This window comes from Nannobrachium achirus, assembly GCF_963921795.1.
Source record: "Nannobrachium achirus genome assembly, chromosome: 2".
Taxonomy (NCBI): Eukaryota; Metazoa; Chordata; class Actinopteri; order Myctophiformes; family Myctophidae; genus Nannobrachium; species Nannobrachium achirus.
The window spans coordinates 43,343,412-43,357,740 of NC_137811.1; the positions used below are offsets into that span (position 1 = coordinate 43,343,412).

General features: G+C 42.8%; 2 protein-coding genes across 2 annotated transcripts in view; both read right to left on the reverse strand.

The window, feature by feature from the left end:
• The window catches only part of LOC308298554 (sialic acid-binding Ig-like lectin 15), a gene marked incomplete at both ends in the record, with an annotated part of 432,712 nt that overhangs the window by 249,474 nt on the left and 168,909 nt on the right, over positions 1–14,329 (reverse strand). The window lies entirely within an intron of this gene.
• Positions 399–14,221, reverse strand: tmem67 (transmembrane protein 67; the record flags this gene model as incomplete). Its single annotated transcript, XM_080753465.1, has 28 exons — positions 399–543; positions 2,271–2,413; positions 2,985–3,087; positions 3,290–3,397; positions 3,655–3,771; positions 3,882–3,998; positions 4,515–4,595; positions 4,722–4,862; positions 4,979–5,118; positions 5,464–5,563; positions 5,833–5,919; positions 6,278–6,376; positions 7,337–7,435; positions 7,744–7,800; positions 7,886–7,991; positions 8,094–8,214; positions 8,780–8,936; positions 9,209–9,274; positions 9,822–9,908; positions 10,142–10,247; positions 10,445–10,599; positions 10,678–10,740; positions 10,837–10,911; positions 11,376–11,445; positions 12,586–12,685; positions 12,836–12,926; positions 13,041–13,129; positions 14,011–14,221. 28 exons carry the CDS (start codon positions 14,219–14,221, stop codon positions 463–465), a joined length of 2,970 nt encoding a protein of 989 aa, XP_080609591.1. The 3' UTR covers positions 399–462.

Here is a 14,329-nt window from a genome sequence, read left to right on the forward strand (position 1 = left end):
GGGTTGCGGCCTATAACGTTAGAACTTAGATTCTAATCTCTTTGAAAATGAATGACACACATTCATGTTTTTAACAAGGCGTTTCTGCTTCACTGTTAAAGTGTTGGAGGACAAAGGGCCCAGAATGGAACTGAAATCAATGAAAGTGCTGGACCAAAATGCAGGATGATGTGGTTGTTTTGCTGTTATTGTTACTAATCTAAATTAATAGTATGAAAAACACGACAGACACCATGAAATATCAAACGCATAGCTTTAATTAATTAAAAAATTAAAAAATTAAGAACTGTACAAAACGTATTTTAGAATATTTACATCAGTGAACATTTTAAAAAATACAGTATTCTGCAAAAATAAAAAGTACAAAATGCGTAAACAAAGCTGCAAAAGCTGTAAACAATAAGCATGTTCTACACAAACCTCTAAGGAACATTGGCATGATCAGTTAAAAAGCAGGGAACTCTAGATGAGAAATCTCTCGTCCACCAGTGTCTTGTTTGCCAGGTTTCTTCTCCCAACAGCATGGCGGATCAAGCGAAATACCTGGAATCAATTAAATTAGATTTTCACTTTTTCTCACGTTAGCATGAATCTAAGCTGATTGTTTTTTTTACACTTCACTATTAGGTTGTGTTAGTAGTTTTTGAGTATTTTGCTTGTGTTTGACATGATAGTGAGATACTTGTTGCACTAACTAACATTGACTGCTATGGTCACTTTGTTTTGGACACTGTACTTTTTTGATGCAAAAGACTAGTTATTGCTAGTTGCACTAACTAGCATTGACTGCTATGGTCACTTTGAATTGGACACTGTACTATTTTGATAGTTGTGCTTAAGGACACTATGTATATATGTCATAGTATATTAGAGAAACAGCACATTCGAGACGCGGAGCACTCGTGGTGCGGCACGGGGCGGAGCAAGCGGTCGCCAATACAACGTACTCCAGGCGGTGCGCCGCTCTATTGTCCACGACACTGCGAGCGGCTACCGAAGCCCCCCTGTATCCACGAAGCCCAAACGAGTTACGAGGCCCCCCTGGGTCCACGAAGCCCCAAGCGGCGCGAAGGCCAGCGGACCTTGGTCCTGCTCTTCGCCCCCGAGCGCCGCAGGCGCGAGTGGCCGCGAAGAGCGGGCCAGGGCCGCGCGGCCGGCGGAGCGCCGCGCGAGTTACGAAGCCGTGGTGAATGCAATCGTTATATTTATGCCCAGGCCGTAAGGCCTGGGCAAGCGCACGTTAAACGCCCTGTCCAAGTGACTACAATGGAGCTAATGGCTAGGCTAGGCTAGGCTAGGCTAGGCTAGGCTAGTAAATAAAGAGTAAACACTTCCGGTCTGCGGCGAGTTCAAAGCGTGACGTAACTCTCTTATCCAGTGGCTGACGTCGCCATCTGGTGGTGATTAGTGTGTGGTGAACGTCAAAACGAGTGCTCCTTGACAACTTTTACTGGTTTCTTGAACATACTGTAACATATATATTTATATATTATTTGTTCACTCTCATGATGTACCTTGCTCTTTACTGTACTCTGTTCTTGTTTCTTTTATTTTTTCTTCTTACTTCTCTGTAACTTTGTAAATAACCTTATACTGCTGTGCTGCCTCTGGGCAACTGATTTTCCCCCTTGGGATAATAAAGGTATATATCTATCTATCTATCTATCTATCTAAGCAAAATCCTGCATGGTTTATTTTCCATTTGTAACTCAGAGAGTGAGTGTACAAATGTTGTTATACTATACTCAAGAGTTAAAGCTTCAATACGCAACTTATTGCACTTATTTTAACCAATCTGTATGTTAAAGTAGGTTAATACATTATATTATACTGTTGATGCACGTTATTATCTGTATTGCAATATCATCCCTAAAAATGCAATATTGGTATCGAACTAGAGTAAGTTATGGAGGCCTGTGGCCTGATGCATACACAACTGAGAACTGGTGTATAGGTATATGTAGCAATGATTGCCATGTTTACTACATACAGTACATGCATGCATAGAGCATTGGTTCTCAAAGTGGAGTCTGGGAACTCCCAGGGGTCCTTGAGGGGGTTGCAGAGGGGTCCCCAGCGAAAGTAGTTCAGGTCATTCTAACCACTTTATTCATTTATATTTTGGCTATTAAAGAATATTGAAAATATATATTTGTTGGTGTTCCTTGGCACTTAAACCTTTTCAGATGGGGGTCCGCGGGCCAAATACACATCAGTTTGGGGGTCCTTGACATGAAACAGTTTGAGAAACACTGGCATAGAGTACTGACCGTCTGTTGGATGTATGTGAGCACAGCAGCCAGGACAAAGCTCTGAGAGCCCAGGTCCACCACGCAGAAGAACAGGGTGTCAAAGACCAGGAGCGTGGCCTCGTTGCCATAGAACAGAACGTCACTGAAGGAGTGGGCCTCATCTAGGAGGAGAAGAAACAAACAGGTGTTTAAGTGGGCCTCATCTAGGGTGAGAAGTAACACAAACAGGTGTTTAAGTGGGCCTCATCTAGGGTGAGAACAAACACCAGTGTTTTTTTGCCTCATTACACACCCACATAGCAGCATATCATCATTGTTGTTCAGAAATCTTGTAACTGCATATTTTATCACGCAGAAAAGTTCGTTGGGAACGGGACTCGAACCCGCGACATGCGTCATTGTCAGGGTACATTGTAGCCTAGGTGCCCGGAACCCATACTTAATCTTTTTATGCTTTTTAATTTTTTCAATAATTGATTTTACACCCCTCAGAAAATAGCTGAGCTTAATGTAGGTCTGCCATTTTTAACATTTGGAAAAGAGGTCTAACAGCCTGCCCAAAATAGATACACTTGGTTGAAAGTGGTTAAGTCTGTCTGTCGATTTGTTAAAAGTATTAACGAGAGCATCTGACTAAATAATAACAACTTTGAACGCAGGTTGCTTTTTCCCCCCACTTCCTGAAAAATAACAGTTGATGATGTACTGTATATTTAAGCCAGAGACCAGTACCGTTATAGAAGATACTTTTGTCATTGGGCTCAAGGAACTCCATTCCTATGACCCTCTCAAGCATCAGCTTGTCCTTTACTATGTAGTCCATGTCCTTGTGAGCCTGAAGGAAACACAGCACAGCAGAGGGGAAGAAGACATTGATAATATAGATGCAAGGTAATGCAGTTATCTTTCAGGAATCACATTTTAAATACTGCAGGAACTAAGTTTTTGGTCAAATGCTGTGCTGAGTGTGTGTGTGTGTGTGTGTGTGTGTGTGTGTGTGTGTGTGTGTGTGTGTGTGTGTGTGTGTGTGTACTAACATGGTCAATGACAGATCCTAAAAAGCGGTTCATTGTATTGTAGGCTCTGGTACTCTGCTCAAAGGGGTTAGCTGAGGATGTGTCCATCAACCGCGATGGTCCTTTACGCTGCAACGCACAACAGAATGCGATTATTAAATAAAATGAATAGTTACAGGTTGACTTGTATAAATACAAGAAAGTTGTAACAACCAACATTGGTGATCTGTTGAATTCTGTGACTCTAGAGGTTGCCGTTTTACAATTCCGTCCCATTTGCTATCGAGAGCAAAATGTGCAAAATACGCCACAAGACACAGAAACAGTCACCTCTGACAGAATTAGTCAGGGCACAAATCTACTTGTAATTAGTGGTAATTACGCACCCTACTGAGTGGTTCTCGTATTCTGTCAAACTGCAGTCGGAGGCGGTTGGTGATGGCGATCTGAAATGTCTGGACGTCGGTGTTGGGAAGTAACCCTCTCTGACCGCAGAGGGACTCCTTGGGACAGAGGGAGAGAGACAGGCAGTTGGACATACTGAAGAATGAAAACAATGCATTAAAACACATTGGAATTAATGTTGGAGTGTGCAGTCTGTCATTGTCCATACAGCCTCTCTTTTCAGGTTGGTGTTCATTTCCTCCATGTTAGTGTCAGCGTGGCCATGTACAGAGCGCCCATGGATATAGTATCCAAAACAGCGATGGGACAGCAGTAGCACCGATATCTAAAAACACAGCAGCAAACTCTTTCAGCAACAACAACAACACCTCTGCAAACAGACACAGATGCAGTTTATTAAAGCATTAAACCAGGGGTCTTCAACAGGGGGTCCGGGACCCCTAGGGGGTCCTCAGTGTTACTACAGGGGTCCAACAAATCCTTGTGTGATAGGATAATTATTTTCAACTAAAAACTTTGAAACCTCGCATCCCTATTCTGAGGGGAACTTAAGCCAAAGATAGCAGATCTACAAGCTCTCAGCGCCTCACGTTGCGAGGTGTTGAGAGCTTGTAGATCGGCTATTTTCAGCAAAAAGGTTTGGTGTAGAGGTAAAAAAAAGCAGAGAGTGAATGGTAAAATTTACTACGAATCGAAAAACAAGACCTGAAGACCTCTGCATTAAACCATACTTTGTCACTGGACGGTGTCAATTGACAAACATAACACAAGCAAACAATGCAATACATTTTCAAGCAAACAATCGGAGTATAAAGATAAATATGTTTGAAGTGCTACTTACATTACTGATGGCGCAGAGGTCCACAAACTGACGGATTTTGTCCTCCACAAAGCGTTCATGGATCACAGTGAAGAATATCACCTTTATAGGAAAATGTAAAAATGTCCTGTCATTTCTTAGTGGATGTGGGAGTCAAGAGTCTGGTTGGTGTTTCTGTAAGCAGTTTTTTCCTGCTCACGCCACCAAGTAAAAAGACTAGACGTTTACCTGCAGAAGTCCGACGCACAGCCATAGTGTAGCTGCCACACCATAGCGTAGTATCAGGCTGTAGGGAGGGATGTACGCCTGAGCAGGGCGCTCCAATGTTGACCAGGGGTCCCTCAGGGCCAGATTGGAGAAACCCACCACCTACACCACGCAGGGCAACATGTTAGCACATCAACAGGACAGACAGAAATACAGTACAAAAGACAACCGTATGGATGATCAATCCGAAAATGGCTGTGTGTGTGTCTAAGATGTACCTCAAGCAGGAAAAGTACAGCCATGATCTGGAAGGTTGGACTGATCTTGCGGATGGTTTGGATCTCATTCCACTCATTGGCCACAAAGTAGGTCCTCCAGATACTGACAGGAGCCGGGTCACGTTTTGGCTCCCCAGTGGCTGATAGACAGATAGAGATAGACCTTTATTGTTATCGCCATAACAACATTAGTAGTTAGGAAACACAGGATATGATATAATATAGGCCCCACACATTGGGGTGTTTCTTGTCACAGTACATTTTACCCATCCTATAACAACTAGGAGCAGTGAGCACTGAGCAGCTATATGTGGTGCTCTGGGAGCAATTAGTCTTGCTCAGGGACACATCGACACATAGCTGGCCTGGCCTGGAATCGTCCTGGGGCAACCAGGAGCTCTGGCTCCCCAGGCAGGCTCACTAACCACTCAGCTATGGCCGCCCCATAAAGTATACTATGTAAAGTATGTAATAGTCTGGTGTACCTGGGATTGTTCTGCTGCCTTTGCTTCGCGGTCTCTCCCAGTCAATGAAGAACATGTCAACTGACAACTGTAGGACCAGCTTGTGGAGAAGCTGTATTGTCTGGACACATATGAAAGCATTATTTTGTACCATTTTCACAACATTATTTGGCTCTTACACTATACCCCACTTACCCTCTCCCGAGTATAACCTAACAGCAAAATACATCGCTGCCATCTTAATATGATAATAATAATAATAATATGATAATAATAATAATTGCTCATCACACACGCATTACAGCTAATTGAACTTCCAGAAACGATGTTCACATCTCATCTGTGCAATGCCATTCAATGTGTGTCATAGTGTTAAGAAGGTGGACTCACCTTGAGAGCGAAGGCACAGCCAATGTAAGTCACAAATCGCTCCTCTTGACCAGGTAACGGTAGCAGGACAGATACAAAATGCTGAGCCTAAAAGCACAGATACACAAAGATAAATCATAACGGCAATAGCCAATGACATTTACATTCCTGACAAACCACTTGGACAAAGAGGCAAAACAGGGGGGGAAATGGAATGCAGAAAAGGTAAAGCAGAAACAGACTTGCCTGCAATGACTGAGAGAGCATGGCAGAGAGAAACATAAAAATGTAGTCAAGTCAGAATAAACAGCAAACCAAAAAGAATCACTCTTTGCCGCAGATTAAGCCGAGAAATAAAACAGTGCAAAGGTAAAAGGTTGTGGGAAGTAGGTAGGTTCAGGTACATTAAAAGTCTCTTTCAGAATTAAAGAACTGATACAGTTCACATAATTATTTCCAATCTAACCTTGAAGAATATAAGCCAGTAGAGTCCTGTTCCCACAGTTATGACAAAGAAAACATTGGCCAGATCGCCAGCATAGATCAACAGGAACTTCAACATAGTCTGTGTGGGATGGAAACACAAAGGGAGACAGATTTTAAAACAAATTATACTTCGTCATACTAAGTGTTGTTTGCGGAAAACCATAAACAAGCAGATTGAACTAGAAATGTGTGCTCATCACAGCACGTAATCATATCTCTGACAGGCGGCCTACTTAGGACTGTGTGAGTCATGGGTTGCAGCCATCACTACCCGAGGAAGCTGCAAATGAAATTCTACGACATATATAGCATTTACAGCTCCCCTTTATGTTCAGAAGTGAAAGATCTCTAAAGAGGAGGATATGATTTGGGGTTGATTGGCTGTTGTTCATCATGGCATTTAAAAAAAATAATATAAAGGATAGGCCCTTTCCACAACTTTTGGAGGCCAATTACAGTTTTGCACTCATTGTCACATCCAGTCCTCCAGTCCTGAGATACTGTGTACCAATTTGGTTCATCATGTTTCTGCAACAAACACTGACATTTGTAGTTTTTGTGGCACCCCCTAATGGTCTAAGAGTGAAATTGCATTTGGCTCTGCATTTGTGTAGAGGGCAGGCGCCTTATTATGTGATTCAAATTTGAAAGTGAAAATATATATTTTTTTTTTATAATTCAAATGTTTTTTATTTTTTCTTCTCAATACAAAAAGTGGTAATGGGTGGTACAGTGCAGCACAACAATTATACGACCTACCGTACTGTTCAAAGATTATAGGCCAAAACATAAAATATAACCATGAGAGGATTTGAAAAATGTGCCTATTAGTGGCAGCGTACCCCAATCAGTGTGGCACTAAGCAGTGGAGAGGTTTGCGAGATTAGCTCTGGACACACAAGACAGGGGGAAAACATAATCCAAACATAATCAAAATCCCTGGCCTTCGGGCCTGGTGGAGTAAATGAAACACAGATGCATGAATTGAAGATGTCTGAGAACTTGGGGGTGTTATTAAGGATCAACTACACTAGCGTACCTCGATGTCAACCAGAGGTGAGGCGATCCGCCTTTTCCAACTGACGGTCTTCAGCAGGGAGTACAGCACCGCTACACCGCCCATCACACCTAGAGCGGTCTGCAGACAGACAGACAGAAAGACACACACACAGAAAGACACACACACACACACACACACACACACACACACACACACACACACACACACACACACACACACACACACACACACACACACACACACACACACACACACACACACACACACACACACACACACACACACACACACACACACACACACAGAGAGTTAGAGCCGCGGTCTGTGTTAAGGGTAGCATGGACATGCACAGTCGTTCTCATTCTCTTATAGTGATTTTATCACAAACAAACACAAAGTTTCCTTTAACTGTCCATTCCACTCACATCGGTCTTCATACGAGCCTCGTTCTGGTCCATATCGTAATCTACAGCAAATGACACCTGGAAATACATCAGTTTTTGCATTAAAGGTGTGAAGGAATCGTTCAGTCAAGATTATGAAAGGAATTCAAGGAAACTAGCTTACAGAAACAGTCTGTGTGTTTGGGTCTGTGACGAGAACATCTCTGTAGGACACAGACATCAGAGGGGGAAACACCTGTCCCTCCTGGGTTCCTGGAACCAACTGGAACCTACCCAACAAACAAACATAGAGTCACAGAAATGACTTAATTAAAAAAAAAATCTCCTTATTCTTTTTTAAATGTGGAGTATGTGTTTAAGTCCCAACGCACCGTATTTTGATGCTGCCTGCAATGCGAATTACTTTTGGCACAGAGCTCATGCTCTTCTCTCTGCCACTCAGTGTGTCAACCAGAAACATACGGCGAGTCAGGTACCAGTTCTTCATGTTCTCTGTGGAGATATGTAGATTAGAAGATGTGACTACACACACACACACACAATTTAGGCATTTAGCAGACGCTTTTAATCCAAAGCGATTTACAATAAGCAGGTAATACATCAATATAAAAGCAAGATAATATGTCTGTACATAAACAACAATACAGCAAATGCAAAGGAATATCAATCTAGAAAAACAATAACATAGGTAGACCATGCACCTAATCAGTAAAAATACACTTTTTGAAAACTAAAGAATGCTATCTAGCTTCATGTATGGTCATCGAGGGAAGGGGAGTGTTACAGTAGTGCTATGGGTTTAGGTGTCTGAAGAGGTGAGTTTTCAGTCCACGGCGGAAGCTAGGGAGTGAGTCTGTAGTTCTAAGTGCGACAGGGAGTTTATTCCACAGTTTGGGGGCCAGGAGGGCAAATTATCTAGGACGAGTGGATTTTTGTCCTGGGGTTTTTAGTAAGGGTTCTGTCAGCATGCACGCACACACACACACACACGCGCGCACGCGCACACACACACACACACACACACACACACACACACACACAGGAATGAAGACATTACCTTGATTGATAAAGCGTCCATTGTACTGTTGATTGAGAATCAGTGTGGGGAGGGGTAGAAGTCTCCTGTCCCCCCCTACTTTACTAAAATCCATGAACACATCATAGAATAATGGCTCTGGATACGCACGCAGCAGCTCTGCTACTGAGAGATCGCACTACACAAACACAAGTGCGCAGACAGACAGACAGACAGACAGACACTCTCACACACACACACACACACACACACACACACACACACACACACACACACACACACACACACACACACACACACACACACACACACACACACACACACACACACACACACACACACACACACACACACACACACACACACACACACACACAGTGTGAGAACCATTATTATATATAAAACAAATTGCATTATTGCCTTGCATGTTAATGATAAAAGGAGACTCACTCTCTGTTGGTAAGTGGTTCCAAAGGCATAGGCTGCCTTCTGTCTAGTGGCAGTGTCAGGACAGAGCTGAGACAGAGGAGAACATATGTTTTACAGTAATTCACAGATGCCATTGCCATCAACTACTAATGTGGGTTATCACAGCTGAAAATATACAGTTTATCCTATTGATGAGGGATGTTGATGATATTATTTTACAACCAAACCAATATATGTTTTATTATGAGAGGAGCTGTCCTATAGACAGTACGTATAACTTACAACTGTGTACTTAAACAGGATACTAAGGGTAAAGGGAGGAAATTTGGGGGCATTAGGAGTGCAATTTATTGGTTTGGAGCACTGGACCATTGGCCACCAGGAAATACTTTACACAATTGCATATTACTTCTTTCAATGAAATGTACAATTATTAGAATGCAGTTAGAACCCAGATAGGTCATGCGTTTCAAAAGGCTTTATTTACATTGACATACTGATTGAATATTCACTTCCCAATGGTCTTGTGGGAAAGTATTGGGTTTATTATGATTATTTCTTTGACAGCTTGGGTTTATTATGATTATTTCTTTGACAGCTTGGGTTTATTATGATTATTTCTTTGACAGCTTACCTGCAGATTACCTCCTCCTATCTTTTCCCATCTAAGGAACTCTCCTCTGGCATTATAAATAGCAGCCACCAGCTTAATATCAGTGTTCTGACAAACAGACAAAAATAACGGACATTCTTCAAACCATGACAGCTTAAGTTATAGATTTACATTTACATTTATTTAGTCTTCAATCAACCATAGTGTACAGTATATACTCATTATACTGTGTGTAAAATATGTGAGAGAGAGAGAGAGAGAGAGAGAGAGAGAGAGAGAGAGAGAGAGAGAGAGAGAGAGAGAGAGAGATGGTCATGGATATGTCAATGATCAGTACCAACCTTGGCACCTTTGAAACTGAAACCAACTGGTAACGGATCCCCCTGAAGCAATCGAACGGCCAGTCCAGGTTGATCTCCATAGTACATCCATGGCAGATTGGCTCTCCTAAACACACAAAGGTGATTCAGTAGGATTTACTCTGGATACATAAATAAAAGGCTGGGACAACTTATCGATAATTATTTTTCTTTAGTTCTCCAAACAGGATTTATCTGTCTATTCCCAACTGATATGCACAGCACCGATATAGTTACAGTGAAAGAATCAAAAGATCCAGGCCAGGCTTGCTCTTCTCTCATTACCAATAAGAGATGTCCTGTGTAGAGCCCAAAGCAGCAGTAGATCTGAAGATGGTGTTGAAAAGACCACAGGCATCATTGGTCACGCTGCTGAAGGAGTGCATGTTCATTACACACATGTTTCCCAGAGCCTGGCAGGCAGTCAGGTTGGAGAAGACCTGTGAACACAGAACTTTGTTAAATACTGCAGTTAAAACATTTGCAGAAATAGAGACAAAGGTGGAAAGTGTACTCACAAGGCAGGCTGCAGCTGAAGAGTACAAGTTTTTGAGGAACCATGCCGACTGCACAGGGAGCGCCTACAGGAGAGATACAAGCAGAACCCAACATCAGAGTGTTGTCAAAAGGCGCAAGGGAGACAAAGGTAGAGAGGGAAAGGTGAAGGGAAAACTCACCAACTCAGCAAAGTTGACAGTAGGGTTTACATTAGAGGGGAGTTTAACCTCACTGGGAAAACACAATCCTCCAGCCTGAGAAAATACATACCAAACATTCACAAATCACAACACATGAGAATTTCAGCCTAGAAGGCCATCTTACCTTTAAAAGTACTTATTTGCTCGCCCAAAGAATGGTCCAGACAAAGTTCACGTCTTCATGACAATAATGGCAGCGACCAGTGGGAATAGACACTTTTTACTGACTAGTGGCATTATCCACAGCAGCCATGTAGGGATGAAACGGACTTTCGAGAGCGGATTTATAATTGAACCAATCACTCCTGTCTGAAGCCCTGGTCGGGTAGGGCAGATGGACCCAAAACGGACTACATTACATCTTTTGAAAAAATAACATCTGGACCATTCTTTGGGGAGCAAATAAGTACTTCTAAAGGTAAGATAGCCTTCGAGGCCGAAATTCTCCTTAAATGTGTTATTGACTCACATATTCTGTCACATGTGAGAGGTACAGAGGGTGGGTGTACTGAACTCACCAGGATGTTACGGGAGCCACACACACAGGAAGAGGAGGTGTTGATGAAGGAAGCCTGACATCGCTCACACCTGAAAGGGTGTTTCACAAAATGGCTTCAAGCCTTCAACAGAGGCTGGAATCATGTACAGTAGTAACTAACTACTGCCTAGCCTTAGCCCTCACTTTGCACTGTGCTTCTCAGCCCAATTCAGTTTAGTTTATTGTCGACACAGTAACCACTCGTAGAACTTGCTTTCGCTACAGCGTGACATTTGGCTCACTTTCCAGCATTGAACAAGACAGACAAAATCCCATGGCATACATCGCTAGTTTTACTTCAGTTACTTCAGGCTGGTGGAAAAGAGACGCAGTCAGACAGATTGGACTTGGGAGTGGGGGAAAAAGAAAGCATATATAACTAAGTGTGCAGATGTTTGTTGTTCTGTTCATAGAGAGGAGGTTGATGGGGATGGACTAATGTGTGGTACAGTACAATGGAGGACCAGAAAGATGCAAAATGGGACAGCAGAGTTATAACTGCCACCAGCCATTTATCAAACAAACAGAAATAATTCAGTGACCACATTCATAAATGTGTATTATTATGCGAGTGATTATAGACATGGCTCAGACACACAGTATTAAAGCTTAGGCTTCAAACAGCTTTATCTGTGTCCTATTTGTTATTAGTGATGTGTTGTTCACGAGTGATTTGTTCATGAGAACGAATCACAAGAGAGCCCTGTGAACGATTCGTTCATGTCCTTAAAATGTTATGTTCGCGCTTTCGTTCACCCCTCCCCTCTGCCTCCCCGCATACAGGACGGCACAGTCAGACAGAGGACATGCATTAATTTGTTATTTTAATTGAAACAATTGAACAATTGTGTTGTGTTGTTAATGTGATTGTGTTTGTTGTTCCTGGACAAAAGACAGGTGACTCATTAGCACGCCACATTTAAGTATGAAAGGAATAGTAGATGCGTGGGTCCAGCCTCCTTGCCAATGGTCAATGGAGTGAAATCAGTGAATGCACAGTAATGGTCGCTAGTTACCGAGTGTCTGTGTTTGCATGCAAGACGGCAGTGCGAGACATGCACGTCTTTGTGCGAGGCTGCCGACCGGAACGTGAACGGGAACATGAATGAATTATTTGAACTGATCAATGCTGTGAACGTGAATGAAATGATTCGTTCACTGAAATGGTTTTGCCCACCACTGTTTGTTACCTGTCTCCGTTGATGTTTGGAACTGAGAAGGCTGGGTCACTACCATTACACAGCTCACACTTGGCCTCATCTAAATAGTTTCCATTGACATCTCTCTCCACTGAAAAGAAAGAATGAAAACAAAACAGGTGATATTCAGATATCCCACAACACATATTAATATCATGCATGGCGAACAAACCCATCCAATAATGGATTAGTGGTTGTCATGAGCACTGCCTGGGGCTTTTAGTGTTAGTGACAGACTCACCCAAAACAGTCCCTTGAGGACAATTGCACGTCCCAGCGCCACTCACACTTCCAGGACAGCGAGTACACCCAAACCCATCCTCGGTTACTGCCTGGACAATGGATGGATCAACAAATAGTCAGATACTGTACTTGTGTGAAAACAGGTGAGTGTGTGACTTGAATGTGTAATAAATTAAGACGATATTTAAAGGTGAGCTACATACAGGTTTGGTGCTGGGGCATTGCAGACAAGTAATGGACGCTCCATCAGTGGTAACAACTCGGTATCCGGTTTGGCATTCACAGCCCAGTCCTATGGAGGAATGTAAAGTTTATCCAGACATAATATACATAATTCAACAGTAAAAGAGGAATTACGCTAATTAACATTAATGGCCGTGGCTGCATCTCAGTGGGGTGTATGAGGGGCTGTCTTATGTGGCCCACATAATGTGGGCCTTTGACACACAGGTTGCTACGCAAAAAGGGTGAAATCCCCCAAAGCAGGATAAATGGAGGAAAAGGAGTCGTGCAGGAGAAATGGTCAAATAAAAAGGAGTCTGCTGCAGGCAGGTACGAAAACAACTCTAAAACAGCCGTCAACAGCCGCTGTCACAAATCACTACGTTTAAGTACTTAATGCAAAACCAATCATCTAGCCCAGTGGTTTTTAACCAGTGGTTCGGGGACCGCCGAAGACCTTTGAGGGGGTTCCAGGTGGTCCCCAGCTAAATGATGGGAGAATTGGTAACCAAATTAGGTTTAATTTACGCTCTCAAGGGTTAAATTATTGCTAACGCCTTACTTGATTTAAAAGAAGTCTACACAATTACAGAATGTACCTGCCATCAGTCCTATGGTACCACATCAATACAAGATGGAATTGCAGACAAAATCATATCCTACGATAACAAAATATTCTGAGTCTGAGAGGCTAAATCTCATCAAATGGTGGTCCGTGGCATAGATGCTGAATAAATAATGGACCTTGATTATATGAAAAGGATTGAAAACAAACCACTGATCTAGCCTAACTAACTGGAAAGTAATATTTCCCCTAACGGTTGAGTGATTTAGTTTTGTGCGTTTTCAGAAAGGTATACTATCTGGCAGTGGCTGATTGCATGCCTGCGTTGTGCATGAGGACGGGACATAGACACATAGTAGGTTTTTAATGGAGTGGACATGACTCGCCTGTTGGACTCCTCCGTTGGTTCGGGCCGCAGTTCTCACAGGACAGGCTGGAGATGTCAAAATACTGTTCCACACTACAGTCCGACGGTCTCTGTAAAGACACAACAATAACTTGCTGGCCGCGAAGTGGACGCAGCAGTCCTATCGTAACAATAACAAATAACACTAAAGCCAGTCTGCGGATTTGAACAAGAAGCGTCTCCGTCGCCATGGTAAACAACCACAACACATTTCCTGTTGTTTACCCAGGATTCATTCTGGCTCGCATAGGCGTGCGTCACATCCGCCCCTCCGCATTGGCGTAGGCGTAAAGTAACTA